The following is a 14,788-nucleotide window of genomic DNA, read 5'->3' as shown; positions in this document are numbered from 1 at the left end:
GGCCACATGTGACTGAGCACATCCCGGCTGTGCCTTCACCTTCTCTGGTAGTCCTCCAGGTGGAAGCCAACTGCTACAGGTGTACGAGCTATCAGGGATGCAGAGGAAGAGGCTAGCGAGGTGCCTGGAACGTAGCCCGTTTGCCATGAATGTGCCTTGTCTTTTCTGCGTTCATTGTTGCCAGAATTGTGGTTTCATTTTTAAATTTTTTTACCTGCATCTTTGGGCAGTCTTGTGTGGTAGCCCAAGGCTGTTTCTCCCCAGTAGTCTTTCCATGATGACTTTCAGCTAATGGTTCTCAAGCTCCTCGTCCTCTGCCTTCTTCCCCCACCAACTTTTAAGCATCATACTGAGTTTCTTCAACCCCTGTAGTTTTTCCACCCAAGTTGTCAGTCCCTTCATCACAGTCTCTGGCCTCACTGTGCCTCTTGCTGTCTCACTGTCCTATCCCCTCACCCACAGGATTGCCAGATAAAATACAGGATGCTCAGTTAAAATACAATTTCGGATAAACACCTAATTTTTTTAACGTGAGTATGCCCCTTGCACTATGTGGGACATATTTATACTAAAAAATATTCATTATGTGAAATTCAAATTTGACTGAGCATCTCTTATTTATGACTCTGACAACCCTATGAATATCTGTTACCAGTTACACGGCTGTGGCATATTTTGGCTTTAAGAATACCAACAGGAAAAAGAGAGGCTTCCCAGGTACCTCCCGAGGCCGCAATTTGACTGCCTTGAAAAGAAAATGCCTGACAGTTAAGAGGAGAATCTGACAGTTGGTAGGAAGCTCTGTGATGTCAGGGCAGGAGATACATATCCGCTTTGATTCAGGAGATTGACATGATATTAAAAAAAATGGTCATTTAGCAGTTCAGCGTTACATTAGGCAGTTTTATGAAACGTAGAAATGGCTTTTTCATGCAGCTCAAAGGCATGATGTTGAAATGGAAAACCCAAACAGGAATGATTTGTGTTCATCAACTGTGAACACTTAAGGAAATCTCCACGGGGAATACCGAGTCATCAGATAACATGGACTTACTCTACAAAGAATCTAATTTATGGGTGAGAAAGTTGAAAACAGAATGGCTTGCGCCAACTTTTCTTTTTCTTCTTTTTGTTTCTTCCCTTTACTTCTCTCCTGAAAGACAGAACTAGAGTTGCCGCAGCTATGGATAAGAAAATCATGTGAAGGTTGGTTATGGCCTGAATGCTCCAAGGTAGGGGTTTCACTGGTAGCTCTGTGATACGTTGAGTATCCTCTGGGTGTGGGTGGTCATCATATTTCCTGTGTGTGCCTGGCGGGGCTGTAGGTGCCAGGGCTGCAGCAGCAAGTGACCTAGGCCCAGTTCCAGCTTCATGGAGCTTGTGCTCCGTCAGTGGGCGCACCTTGAGAAACACAAAGATGTGCCAGGTCGGGAGGAAATCCTGGTCTCCGGGAGCCGATTAGGATTGGTTCCTGTGTGCTTTTCCTCTGTTCAGTTAGAGACAGGGTGCGTCGTTGGCCAGAGCACTGGAAACCTGTCTGGGCATTGTTGTTCGGAAAGCTCATCAAGCCTCAGGTCCCTCATTGGGGAATTTTACACCAGAATCTTCAGTCCAACCTGACAGTGGCAGACTGTAATAAAATAGCTAGTCAACCAGCCAGTCAGTCTGTCTTCACAAAATAACAAAGGTATCGTCCATGTTATGTCAGATAGCATGCCTGCTAACATTGGCGCATTAGCGGCACCTTCATAGACGTCTACTGTTATGAAAAATGGCGGAACTTGGTTCATTCTAATGACATTATGATAAATTTGAGGGGACTGAAAAGATCGTACTGTGATAGTTAGGTGTTTCTTCCTTACCAGGAGAGTTTAGAAATGGTGCAGAGTAAGAGAGAAGACTGGTGGTTCTGGAAGTTCTCAATTTTTTTTTTTAAGATAAGAGAAAAAGCCTGATTTTAAATCCCTTGGGGTCTGAACTCTTGCCTGTATTCTAGAAGCTTCTTGGGCTGCTTGAGATCCCCAGCCTGAAGTTTTTACAGGACCTCACAGTGTCCAGATATTTCAGAGTTGTCACAAAGTTCTCCATAAATTCTGGAAGCAATATACTTAAGGAATAAACGCATGCAGTGGAGTACTCTAAGGCTCCTTTCTCTGTGACAGTAATGAGGTGGTTATCAAAAAGACTGCCTAGAAATCAGTGGTTTTAGGTGTTCAGGGAAGTCAATCTAATAACTTTTCTTCTGAAAGATTTTTGCTTTGGGATATTTTGTTTATTTTGTACTGGTTTCAAATGCTATTTTAATGAGCCTAGTATTTTGTAGTGGGCCTATAACCTAGCCATGAATTTTAAGGATAATTTAGAGGGAAAAAGTTCATTCTTCTATTCCTTAAGGGCTAATATACTTAAAAATATCTGTCAGCTTTGTCTTTAAAATCTTTTTATTTACAGTGACCCCTGACTTCAAGCCTAATTGGTTTCCGAACGTTTAGTCTTGAGGCCTGGCCATAACACAAACTCTAGTTTCCTGTAGGCTGTGTTGAATGTAAAGTTTATGTGATATATTGGGCTTCCCTTTCTGGAAATCTGCTTTATAGTGTTAAAAATAACAAAATGGATATGAAAATATATCAGAAAACATTGTCCTTTTTAAGAGACAAATGTTTATTAAATATTTTAGATGAAAGATAGTAAAAAAAAAAAAAAGCTTTGCTGCAAATAAATGTTACTGCTTAGGTTGGATTGATTGAAGTTGTTCGTTCAGTTTCCCTTAAGCAAATATAGGTATTTTTGCCACTGCTTTTAGTCCCTTAAAATTGTGTTATATAATGGAATGGTCTGCCTCAGATTCTCTTCTGCATGAAGATTGATAGCAATGCCACTAAGTTTCTTAATTGCTGAAAACTGAAGGAGGGGCAGTTGCCACAGCAACTTCTGTAGCCACCCATGCCCTGATATTTCAGAAGGATCTTCTTTGCTGAGCTGTGAATGAAATATTAAGAATTCATTCAAGTCTTCAGAATGAGCAATTGCTGGAGAAGAAATTCATTTGCCCTAAGTACAGTCAGAGTAGACAGCTAGCTGGATGTGTGCTGTCCCCAGGAGCATCAGCCATGCCAGTTCACTGACCGAGGTGTTGACTTGCGGGGGTCTGATTGCCATCAGTTTTGTTATCCCTGTGAGGATCTTATAAGAGGAGAGGTAGTTGCAAATTGAGCTGTCTTTGGGGTTTGTTGCCTGGCCATTATTAGGATGTTCTCCTTTAATCTATGTGTGTTTGTGTCTCAAAAAAGTGAGCAAAACCAAAGGTTTGGCTAAGAGAACAAATTTATGCTGTAATCATTTGTTGGTTTTTCTTTTCAATAAGAAAACAAAGCAGGGCTTGGCATTCCTTGTAAATAACCAGCACTGACCATAGAATTTCATGTTGGAGTTCTTTCAGAAGTGACATTAAAGGAAGATCTTTTATCTCCCATGTTTCAAAGATGAAACACATCTAAGTGTGAATGAGATGATATTAAAGTATTTTCTTCAAACATCTTGGGTACTTCTTGCTTTCTTACAGATCATCTCATTTGGTTTTGTGCTTTGTAGAGTTGCATACATGGTAAATTACTTAAGAATGTGTGGATGTGTTGACTCTCACTTTCTGGTTGAATTTTTGTTTTTAAAAAATTACTGAATTATGTTAAGAAAGGAAGAAAACCAATCATCTTGCATGATGCTCATGGTCAAGGAAACATCAATCTATAAATCAACATGTATTAAGTGTGGTAGTTATTTGCTTAGCACCAGACCACAGGGATTAAAGGAAAACATGAGGAATGACCTCCACTCTCCTTAAAGTCTCTTGATCACTTATTAGTGATTAAAAAGCAATAAGACATGAGTTTAATGAGTTTTTCACTACCAGTGCATTCTACTCTCATATTTTTCGTTCATCCTGTTTGCTTGTGTTAGATAACATTTCTGGTCTTCTTAGTCTTGTGGGTTACTCTCCTCCTCAGGTTTTCCAGTTTTCTAAGGTGTCCTTTTTGGATCAAGGTCTATTTTAACAGTTTCCTATCCTTTGGGAGGGCTTCCCGGGTAGCTTAACTGGTAAAGAATCCACCTGCAATGCTGGAGACCTCAGTTCAATTGCTGTGTCAGGAAGTTCCCCTGGAGAAGGGGTAGGCTACCCACTCCAGTATTCTTGGGCTTCCCTGGTAGCTCAACAGGTAATGAATCCACCTGCAATGCGGGAGACCTGGGTTCAGTCCCTGGGTGGGGAAGATTCCCTGGAGGAGAGCATGGCAACCTATTCCGGTATTCGTACCTGGAGAATCCCCATGGACAGAGGAGCCTGGTGGGCTACAGTTCATGGGGTGGCAAAGTTCCAGACACGACTGATTGACTGAGCACAGCGGCATAGCACCCTCTGGGACGTCATATGAGAGGAACAAACAAAAGCAGTTAGGACTAATTAACATGGTTGGGAAAATAGGGCCATATTGACAGGAAGAGTTCCAGAAGAAATGCTTCTAAAACAAGTCATTATATTTAGCTTCATGCAGATAATTCGATCAGGCTTCCAGGAAGTGCCAAGGAGTAGGAAGAAAAGTGTCATGTTCGTTATGAACAGCATCTCTATCTACGTGTGTCTGATGTCTGTTTAGAATCTCAAGATGGTGGAGGAAGGAAACGGGAAGCCCCTCCAGATGCAGCGGTGAGTGCCTTGACGACTCAGAAGTCTGTCGCTCTCGGCAGGTCCCCGGTGCTCCTGCCTGCCTTGGAGGTCACCCTTGTGGAGACAGTGGCTGCCCAGAACACCCCCCCAGCCACACACACACACACACACACACACAGCTTTATTTAAACTTCTGTGGTTTGTGGAAGTCAGGATTTGAAAAGCTTTATCAATTGTTTATTCATTCTGTAGTGGCTTTCTCTTTGCAGATGAAGAGGCTACCCTCTTGGCCTTTGTGAAAATAGGTTTTCCTCTTGTCCTGAAACAGAAGCTTTAAAATATAAACTGATAAAGGCAAGGCGTTTTACCAGGAAAATCTCAGTTCACACAGGCCCAGTGAGTTATTAAGTCCCGTACTCTCCTTGAGTGTAGGGCATAGAAGAGAGCCTTGGGAAGCATTTTCTTACATTTTTGTTAATTGCAAGTTCATCTCTGTTTCTCTGAAAAGTGAAAGTGAAAGTTGCTCAGTCATGTCCAATTCTTTGTGACCCCATGGGCTATACAGTCCATGGAATTCTCCAGCAGAATACCAGATTGGGTAGCCTTTCCCTTCTCTGGGGGATCTTCCCAACCCAGGGGTTGAACCCAGGTCTCCCACATTGCAGGCAGATTCTTTACCAGCTAAGCCACCTGGGAAGCCCTTAAGAAAGAAACTTAAAACTCACACTTGAGGAGACTGTGTTCCAGTCTCTGAGGTACTTTGATTCAAAACGTATTTATTATAGAAAAAAAGCACATATGTACATTGGGTTATTACTCAGTTTTAAATAGAGGAAATTCTGAGACCTGGTCCATGGATGAACTTTGACGAGATTATGCTGAGTGAAATAAGCCAGTCGCGAAAGACAAGTGTTAAGTGTTGTAGGATTCCACTTTCATTTATGCGTGGCACCTAGAGCAGCCAGATTCCTGGACACAGAAAGAAGATAGAAGGGTGGTGGCCCAGCGACTGAGGGCAGGAGGAATGGGGCTTAGTTTAATGGGTACAGAGTTTCAGTTTTGCAAGATGAAGAGCGTGGATGGTCGTGATGGGTGTAGAACGTAGTGAATGTAAACACTCCCGAACTGTACAGTTGAGAATGGCTAACGCGGTATATTTTATGTTCCGCATATTTTCCTATGATTTTTAAAGATATTTATTGAACATCTGGTTTTTGGGTGCCCATTATACTCCAGTGACTGCACAAGTGTCCCCAGGTTTAGGGGAGCTTTACAGGTCAATGGGAGGTGAGGGTGTGATTGATGGCTGCTGGACTGGGCGGTGCACTTACATCACGGTAAAGGATGCTTTGGCCCTAAACTCAGGTGAACCTGCACCGAGCCATGAGAAAGGACCATGTGAAACGGGCTTCACACGGACAAGGGCTTCACGAGGACATCACAGAGAAGCCTGTTTCTGCCTGGCTTCGCCTCCCAACACGTGGTGTGGCTTGTCGCTGTGTCCCCAGAGCCCATGCCTTAAGGATCACCAGTTTTCCCCTTTAACTGGTTTGCTTTCTGCTCCATTCCGAAATCCAGCTCTGCCCTTCCTCCTTGGCCTCCGTTTTTGAATCACCTGTTTGGTGTGTGAGGATCTCCAATTTTACAGCCCATATCATTTTCCTCCTTTGGACTGTCCATTCAGGGAGGACATGGGCTCTGTAGCCCTCTGACCTTGGTAGCACCCAGTGCAGTAAAATGCACTTAATGAGTGTTTTGGATGAGGATGAGCCTCTGAAGTTGGAAGCTGACGTTGTTGATGCCTATTTAATTGAGGGTTATTAATGCCTCTTTAACAGTGAGGGATGGTTTTTCTTCCATTTCTACCAGAGATCAACAAGCTGTCAGGTTTTTCCAGTGGTCCCATAGGGTTGCAGAGTCGGACACCATGGAAACGACTTAGCACGCATGTGGGCTGAGCATATGTCCTGGGTTTTCATACCTGATTTTCTGGCTTAATTATTAATAGCTCCCCTCTTTCCCTCTCCAAAGTGTCCTGGTTGAACGATAAATTTTATTGCTACTGTGGTTAAAAGGGAGGAACTTGTGGAGAAAATCAGTTATTAAGGAAAAATGGGGAGCGGAGGAAGGCAACTTGAAGCTGCTACATATTCAGGAGGTGAGGAATTTGAGAAATAGCTGCAGAGTCTGGCGTGTTAGGGGTTCTTTGGATGGAAAAAATGTATTTGACTCTTAAATTATAAGCATGCTAGTTAAATTATAAAGCATATGCTAGTCTGATATGTTAGAATTTGAAAGTCTTGAGGGCTGTATGGGATCAAAGGAGGATTTATTTTAATTAGTCACATTATAGAATCCTTTAGTGCAGGTTAACAGGCTAATATGTTTACTTAGAGCTTCAAACATTTTTATGGCTAATGGCAAAAGAGTTCAATATAAGGTACAGATGTGTGTATGTGTCTTGTGTTTGTTTCTTTAACTATGAAAATTACTTTCAGTTTGGTAAAATTCTGTTTTTTATGTGCGTATGTATTTAACTTAGATAATTGTATACTGAATATTCGTTATTGATTGACCCTCAGTTCAGTTCAGTCGCTCAGTCGTGTCTGACTCTTTGCGACCCCATGAATCACAGCACGCCAGGCCTCCCTGTCCATCACCAACTCCCAGAGTTCACTCAAACTCATATCCATCGAGTTGGTGATGCCATCCAGCCATCTCATCCTCTGTCGTCCCCTTCTCCTCCTGCCCCCAATCCTTCCCAGCATCAGAGTCTTTTCCAATGAGTCAACTCTTCGCATGAGGTGGCCAAAGTACTGGAGTTTCAGTTTTAGCATCATTCCTTCCAAAGAAATCCCAGGGCTGATCTCCTTCAGAATGGACTGGTTGGATCTCCTTGCAGTCCAAGGGACTCTCAAGAGTCTTCTCCAACACCACAGTGCAAAAGCATCGATTCTTTAGCGCTCAGCTTTCTTCACAGTCCAGCTCTCACATCCATACATGACCACAGGAAAAACCATAGCCTTGACTAGACGAACCTTTGTTGGCAAAGTAATGTCTCAGCTTTTGAATATGCTATTTAGGTTGGTCATAACTTTTCTTCCAAGGAGTAAGGGTTTTTTAATTTCATGGCTGCAATCACCATCTACAGTGATTTTGGAGCCCCCAAAAATAAAGTCTGACACTGTTTCCACTGTTTCCCCATCTATTTCCCATAAAGTGATGGGAACCAGATGCCATGATGTTAGTTTTCTGAATGTTGAGCTTTAAGCCAACTTTTTCACTCTCCTCTTTCACTTTCATCAAGAGGCTTTTGAGTTCCTCTTCACTTTCTGCCATAAGGGTGGTGTCATCTGCATATCTGAGGTTATTGATATTTCTCCCGGCAATCTTGATTGACCCTAGCTATTTAAAAAAGCCAAGATGATAAAGAAGGAAACTAGGTAGGACCATAGTAATATCTTTATAATTATTGAGGGAGCATCATGTAATCTCAAGAAAATAAGTGTTTTTTTTTAATCGAATATCATTTAGGACTTTTTTATGTTGCAGTTTTTAATTTAAACAAATTTGAGCTGACTTTCTGTTAAGGAGGTGTCTTTGTTTATTAAACAGAAAGACTAACTGTAAGGTGCTTTCAGGATTGGTTTTCTAGTAGCCCAACAATCTTAGCATCATCTTGTTTATTTCCGTTTTTCCACTCTGGCATCTACTTCTGCTTGAGCCTAGAGCTCCCCTTGCTGTGGACAGTCATATTATTTGAGGTTTTTTTTTTTTATTGAGACAATGTATACTTTAAAATATATTTTAAAACTTTTCAAAACCTACCCAGTAATATTGCCTTACATTTTGAAAAGCTTTATAATTTTACAAAGGACGTTCACATCCATGTGTTGGAATGGCACTTTTACTGGGTGGGAAAATTATCATTTGCATTATATTTTGCATATGATGAAACAGAGTGTGAGTGACTTACTCAAGGTGTTCTAGCTAAAGAAATGAACTTGAACCCAGGTTTCCTGACTTTGTGTCCTTTGCTCTGCCAGAAGGCTCCCTCTCATTTCTTCTTGTCTAGTGTATTGCCAAACATAGTTTTCCCCCAAATTTCTTTGGGGACTTACTTTGAGGTTGGGCCACACTATTGTTAGGAAAGAAAGAACCTGCGGGCCTTTGGACTGATGGGACATGGTTTACCTATCAGCAAAGTGACTTGACGGATGTAGTCATCCCTGTCCTACGGGTGTACCCAGGAGAAGTCAAGGAACGTCAGTTCAATTATCCTTTCAACAACTCTGCCTTAATTGCCCGTCCCTTCCGATCATAAGGATTTTTGCTGACTGTCCTCTCAATCCTAACCTCAAAACCTGAGTGAACTGCTGCTGCTGTTTTCTCTATTTATTCTGGTCATCGCTGCCTCTCTCCTGAGCCCCTCTAGTACCTTGACTTTCTGTCATAGCACTTACCACACACTGCTTTGTGCTCTAGCTATTTGTCTTTATTATATCCCTTCCTACAAGACTGTGCTGAGTCCTCAAGGCAATAACCATTTCTCGTTCATCTTGGTGTCCCCTCCACCCTTAGCACGATGTCACATATCTGGGAAGCTTTGCAGTTAATTTTTTTGAATAAATGAGTGGATTTAGGAATGGTTATTCCCACTCATGGGCTTCCCCAGTGGCTCAGCGATAAAGAATCTTCCTGTAATGCAGGATACACAGGTTCCGTCCCTGGGTCAGGAAGATCCCCTGGAGGAGGGCATAGCAACCCACTCCTGTATTGTTGCCTGGAGTATCCCATGGACAGAGGAGCCTGGCAGGCTACAGTCCATGGGGTCGCAGAGAGTCAGACACAACTGAAATGACTTAGCACGCTTGCACACATGCCTACTCATAAGATTTGAGGATTGAAGCTTTTTGAAACACATGCATATTCTAGGGCAGTTTATTATTGGTATAATTATCACCCGAATTGTGCATAACTTAAAAAAGTAATTGTATATTTTTATACAACAGGTTATCATGTGGAGTTTTAAGCCTGCACTACTTTTTATGGGCCTGTTTAATTAAATGGCACAGGGGTTTTTGAGACGCTGCTGGGAGGAGGGGGAGGGGCAGAGTTGAGGTCTTTTCCAGAAGCTCAGTGAGCTGGCTCTTCGCACTGTCGGTATATCCTGTTAGGCTAAGCCCTGGCACAGCTGTCTCCACCTGACTAGCTTTGCTCTAGTAGCTGGCATCCATTGCATTAGCTGAGAGAGCAGGTTTAAAGACTTTAACTCTTCTCTGCCTGGGCTGTGTTTCAGAAATATTTTGGAGGCATTTCAGAAAGTAGAAACTCAACAGACAGGATTTTAGTGGTTTTGAGAGTTCTTTTAATGTTTACATATTTACATTCATTCCATGTTCTTCCAATTCTGTAGAACCAGGACTGGGCTAATCACTAGTATCTTAAGGACTAAGTGTTAGTCGCTCAGTTGTGTCCGACTCTTTGCGACCCCATGCACTGTAGCCCACCAGGCTCCTCTGTCCATTGGATTCTCCGGGCAAGAATCCTGGAGCGGGTTGCTATTTCCTCCTTCAGGGGATCTTCCTGATCCAGGGGTGAAACCGAGGTCTCCACATTGCAGGCAGATTCTTTACTGTCTGAGCCACCAGGGAAGCCCATTTTAAGGACTAGGTAGTTCAGATGTGTGAAGTTAGAAAAATTCACTTTGAGAGAGATCAGAATAGATCAGTCCATGTTGGGGAAGGAAGGGCTTTGAGGTAGACCTCTTGACATAGGTAACATTTAAGTAGGTAGAGAATATTCTCATGTAGAGATAAGAAACAGAACAGTCTTAGGTGAGAATGAACACGTAAATTAATATTAGGAAGGAGACAGGCAAGGGGAATCTCACCCAGGCTTCAGTGAAAGATGATTTGTGAGCAACGGTTCACGAACTGCAGGTGCATGAGAAATGTCCACGAGCTCTGTAAGCACGCACATTCCTGCACCGTACTCTGAAATTCGGTCAGTTCACGCACATTCCTGCACCGTACTCTGAAATTCGGTCAGTTCACGCACATTCCTGCACCGTACTCTGAAATTCGGTCAGTTCACGCACATTCCTGCACCGTACTCTGAAATTCGGTCAGTTCAGCGTGTTCTGAGGTTTGGGGTGTGGCCTGGGCATCTGCATTTCTGACAAACATCCTGCTGACCATGAACTCCCCAGAGTGCTGGGACCCCCTGTTTTGTGGAGTAAACAGGATACCCTGACAGGGTAGCAGGGATGACATTTTGGCATCCCTTCCGTTTTTGGATGGGGTTTTGTGACTTAAGGTGGGGAGACCAGAGCTCTGGCTGGAGGAGCAGTTCTGGGGCTGCTGAGTTATCCTGGTGAGGTGGTACAAGCTGTGAGGGGACAGGGAGAGGGGAAGATCAGCAATTAAAGGGCAGAACTTTTCCTACAAAGAAAGTATTAGCTGAAGAAGGAGTTTGCCCTTCTGTAGACTGCTCAGAAATTGCAGAGGAATTTTCCACTTACGTGATCTATTGCGTTTTTTAGAAAGGGAACCCTTTACATCTACCCCTGGAAGGGCCCAACCGTGGTCCCTCACAGCATCCAAAATAGCCTGAGGTCAGAGACTTTTCCAGTTTGACTAGGAGTCCATGAATCCTGGATGGAACCTAAGGATTTCATGAATCAACTGCCAGAAACTGTAGAATTTTGTGTGGACACACCAGTTTCAGAGTGTGGTGAGAGTCCACAGTCTTTCTTACGTTCTCAGAGGAGCCCTTACTAGCATTTCAGTTCAGTTCAGTCGCTCAGTCGTGTCCGACCCTTTGCGACCCCATGAATCGCAGCACGCCAGGCCTCCCTGTCCATCACCAACTCCCGGAGTCCACCCAAACTCCTGTCCATTGAGTCGGTGATGCCATCCAGCCATCTCATCCTCTGTCGTCCCCTTCTCCTCCTGCCCCCAATCCCTCCCAGCATCAGGGTCTTTTCCAATAAGTCAACTCTTCACAGAGGTGGCCAAAGTATTGGAGTTTCAGCTTCAGCATCAGTCCTTCCAATGAACACCCAGGACTGATCTCCTTTAGGATGGACTGGTTGGATCTCCTTGCAGTGCAAGGGACTCTCAAGAGTCTTCTCCAACACCACAGTTCAAAAGCATCAATTCTTTGGTGCTCAGCTTTCTTCACAGTCCAACTCTCACATCCATACATGAGCACTGGAGAAACCATAGCCTTGACTAGATGGACCTTTGCTGGCAAAGTAATGTCTCTGCTTTTGAATATGCTATCTAGGTTGGTCATAACTTCCCTTCCAAGGAGTAAGCATCTTTTAATTTCATGGCTGCAGTCACCATCTGCAGTGATTTTGGAGCCCAGAAAAATAAAATCAGCCACTGTTTCCACTGTTTCCCCATCTATTTCCCATGAAGTGATGGGAGCAGATGCCATGATCTTAGGTTCATTTAGGGTAAGCTAATTTGGTAGAAGGAAATGGCAACCCACTCCAGTATTCTTGCCTGGAGAATCCTATGGACAGAGGAGCCTGGCAGGCTACAGTCCACGGGGTCACAAAGAGTTGGACATGACTGAGCAACACACGCGATGACATGAATTTAGTCTTTGGGCTTCCCAGGTGGCACTAGTGGTAAAGAACCTGCCTGCCAAAGCAAGAGACATTAGAGACATGGCTTTGATCCCTGCATCAGGAAGATCCCCTAGAGGAAGGCATGGCAAGCCACTCCAGTATTCTTGCCTGGGGAATTCCTTGGATAAAGGAGCCTGTGGGGCTACGGTTCATAGGATTGCAAAGAGTTGGCCACAACTGAAGCAACTTAGCATAGCATAGCATAGCACAGCAATTTAGCACTTGACTGATTGGCTGGCCTGCTGTCTCTCTCTTCTCTGTTTTAAAAACCTGAAACAAATTCCTGTTAGTGAAAAAATTAGCCAATTAAAGAACACAGAAGGCTCCAGTTCGTAGAATGCAGTGATGGAGGAGACATGGACTTCCCTACAGAAGACCCTCTCTTTCTTTTGTGTGATGGGAATGCCATCCTCATAGTAAACTGGAGGAAAAACGAAATGCGGAAAATTTTGTAGAACGTACGATGGAGTTTTCTGTTCCTCAGTGGTCTCAGCTAAAAGTACAAAGAAAGGGAGGTGAGTTATTAGTTATTGCTATCAAGTTTGGAGCTGAGGAAAAAGGCTGGTGTGTGAAACAGGACTATGTGTGAATGGATTTCTCAAGTGTTTCATTAAAGATTTGTCAGAATGGTTAGTCCTCTAACTATCTAGAGTCCCTCACCTCTGATTCCTTATGTGGAATTACAAAATGCTTTTGGGAAGAGGGCTTGCACACGCCTTTTGTTTGAATTTCCATATATTGATTAATGGGCCCAGCCGTGCATCCTGCCGTGAATTCCCTCTGTTGATGGGAGCCCTCACAAAGAGCAGAGCTCTTCTGAACCAGCACTTTCCACGCAGACCACAGGCTGCTATATTGGGTGTGACCATTTTTTAAAAAGCCGCTGTGCTAGAATGAAAACGGACCATTTCTAAATGGCCTATTGATTCACAAAACCTTTTTGTGTGAGGTTGAATGGTCTCATATCCGAGTTGAGTGGAAAGTGCGGGCTATTTTCAATTTATTATTGTGTCTCAAAGGTTTGAGTTGATGGCGTTTAGGCAGTGATGTACCGTCCCCCGCCCCCCGCCAACCCCCTCTTGAAAGTTCCACTCACATCTGATACCTCGGACGTACATATGAAAATCTGGTTCAGTGGCTTATCCTGTAAGAGTCTCCCACAGCCACACTTACAGTGTGAGTCACAGTTGGTAAATATGGATCCAGGAGGCCTAATTATGACTCAGGCTCACTCATAAACTTGGGGACCACCTCCCCACCAACGCTTTCCACCATTATTTAGAGAAGAAGCTGCCGGCAGTTGTTAGGGTCTGCCTTCATTTGCTGCATCCCAGTATTTAATCGTGAGGTTAGTCTGAACTCTTCATAAAATAATGGTAATAAATAATAAGTGGTATCAGGGTGTACCTAGATAGAGGGTTTTTTTTTTCCCCTGCTGATATAGGCTATCGAGTGGCTCTTATGTAAAACTATGGAGTCTGAATTTAAAGGATACTTTGTCTTGATGGCTGACCTGACTTGGGTGGTTCCTGGTTTGGCTTTTTATGCAAAGTTTTAGGCAGGTTTCATAGATGTTTGTCACAATAGCAGCAACAACAATAATAAAGGTAGTTGAGATGCCCACGCTTTATCTTTCCCCAAACATGAAAGGTCAAGGAGGAAGAGAGTTCTAAGGATCACAGGTGCTTTTTGCTGCAGACTGCAGTGTGATCCATCTTGATAGAAGGATTCTGCTCGCCTTCAGGCAATCTTCCCTGCAGGGAGCGAGCTGCCATCCTTTCTCTGTTCTTAACCTATATTTTACCCCATCATCTCAATGCTTCCTTTTTCTTCTTGAAGTGACAGGAATATTCAGGAAAGGTGAGGAACTGCTGAAAGTAGCCATGACCTAAATGGACCAATGAAATTGCTGGGCTGAGCCCTCTGTTTACACTGTGTTTTAATGGGTGAGAATCTGCTTTGCAGTGAACGCAAAACAGGAAATTTTCAGCTTTGAGGGCATGCACTTCACTCATCTTCATGTTGATTTTGGTGGTGAGTAGGACCACAGCAACAAAAAAGCTCTGACCCCCAACTTTAGAGCCTCCTAGACGAGAGTGTGCGCATAGAGTAGACATCATGTCATGCGTTTTTGCAGCATATTATGTGTTGGGTGAAATTTCTTCTTATCACTGTTCTAGCAAATTGAACTCAAATGTGTCTGTGTACCTTTTATCTCTATCTGTCAGAAGCATTTCTTGGGTAGTCTGAGTGGAGGCATCTAAAAATGGAGTGTTGAAAGAACACTCTATACTGAAATCGAGATCCTTAGTTCTTCATGTAAACTTAGGGAAGAGTGTTGTAGGAAAACAGTTTGGTATAGCAGTGTTTCGTGTTCTCCTTTTTCTCCTTTTCATTCATTTTCCTCCCAAGCGGAGGTATTGATACGGGGGGAAAAGCAAACAAATTTACCCCCCAAGTGTTTACATATGTTTCCTGCT

The 14,788-nt window shown here is 43.3% G+C and overlaps 1 protein-coding gene across 2 annotated transcripts in view; it reads left to right on the top strand.

The window, feature by feature from the left end:
• Positions 1 to 14,788, top strand: part of SDC2 (syndecan 2) — a 121,824-nt gene that overhangs the window by 42,227 nt on the left and 64,809 nt on the right. The window contains exon 1 of one of the 2 annotated variants that reach the window (XM_025001742.1): positions 827 to 1,077. Within the exon in view, the coding sequence (XP_024857510.1) occupies positions 1,045 to 1,077 (33 nt within the window). The 5' untranslated portion in view covers positions 827 to 1,044. 2 annotated transcript variants of the gene reach the window in all.

The sequence above is a fragment of the Bos taurus genome, chromosome 14 (genome assembly GCF_002263795.3).
Source record: "Bos taurus isolate L1 Dominette 01449 registration number 42190680 breed Hereford chromosome 14, ARS-UCD2.0, whole genome shotgun sequence".
In the NCBI taxonomy this organism is placed as follows: domain Eukaryota; kingdom Metazoa; phylum Chordata; class Mammalia; order Artiodactyla; family Bovidae; genus Bos; species Bos taurus.
The sequence above is the reverse complement of the archived record's forward strand: the minus strand, read 5'-3'. Positions and strand labels throughout refer to the sequence as shown.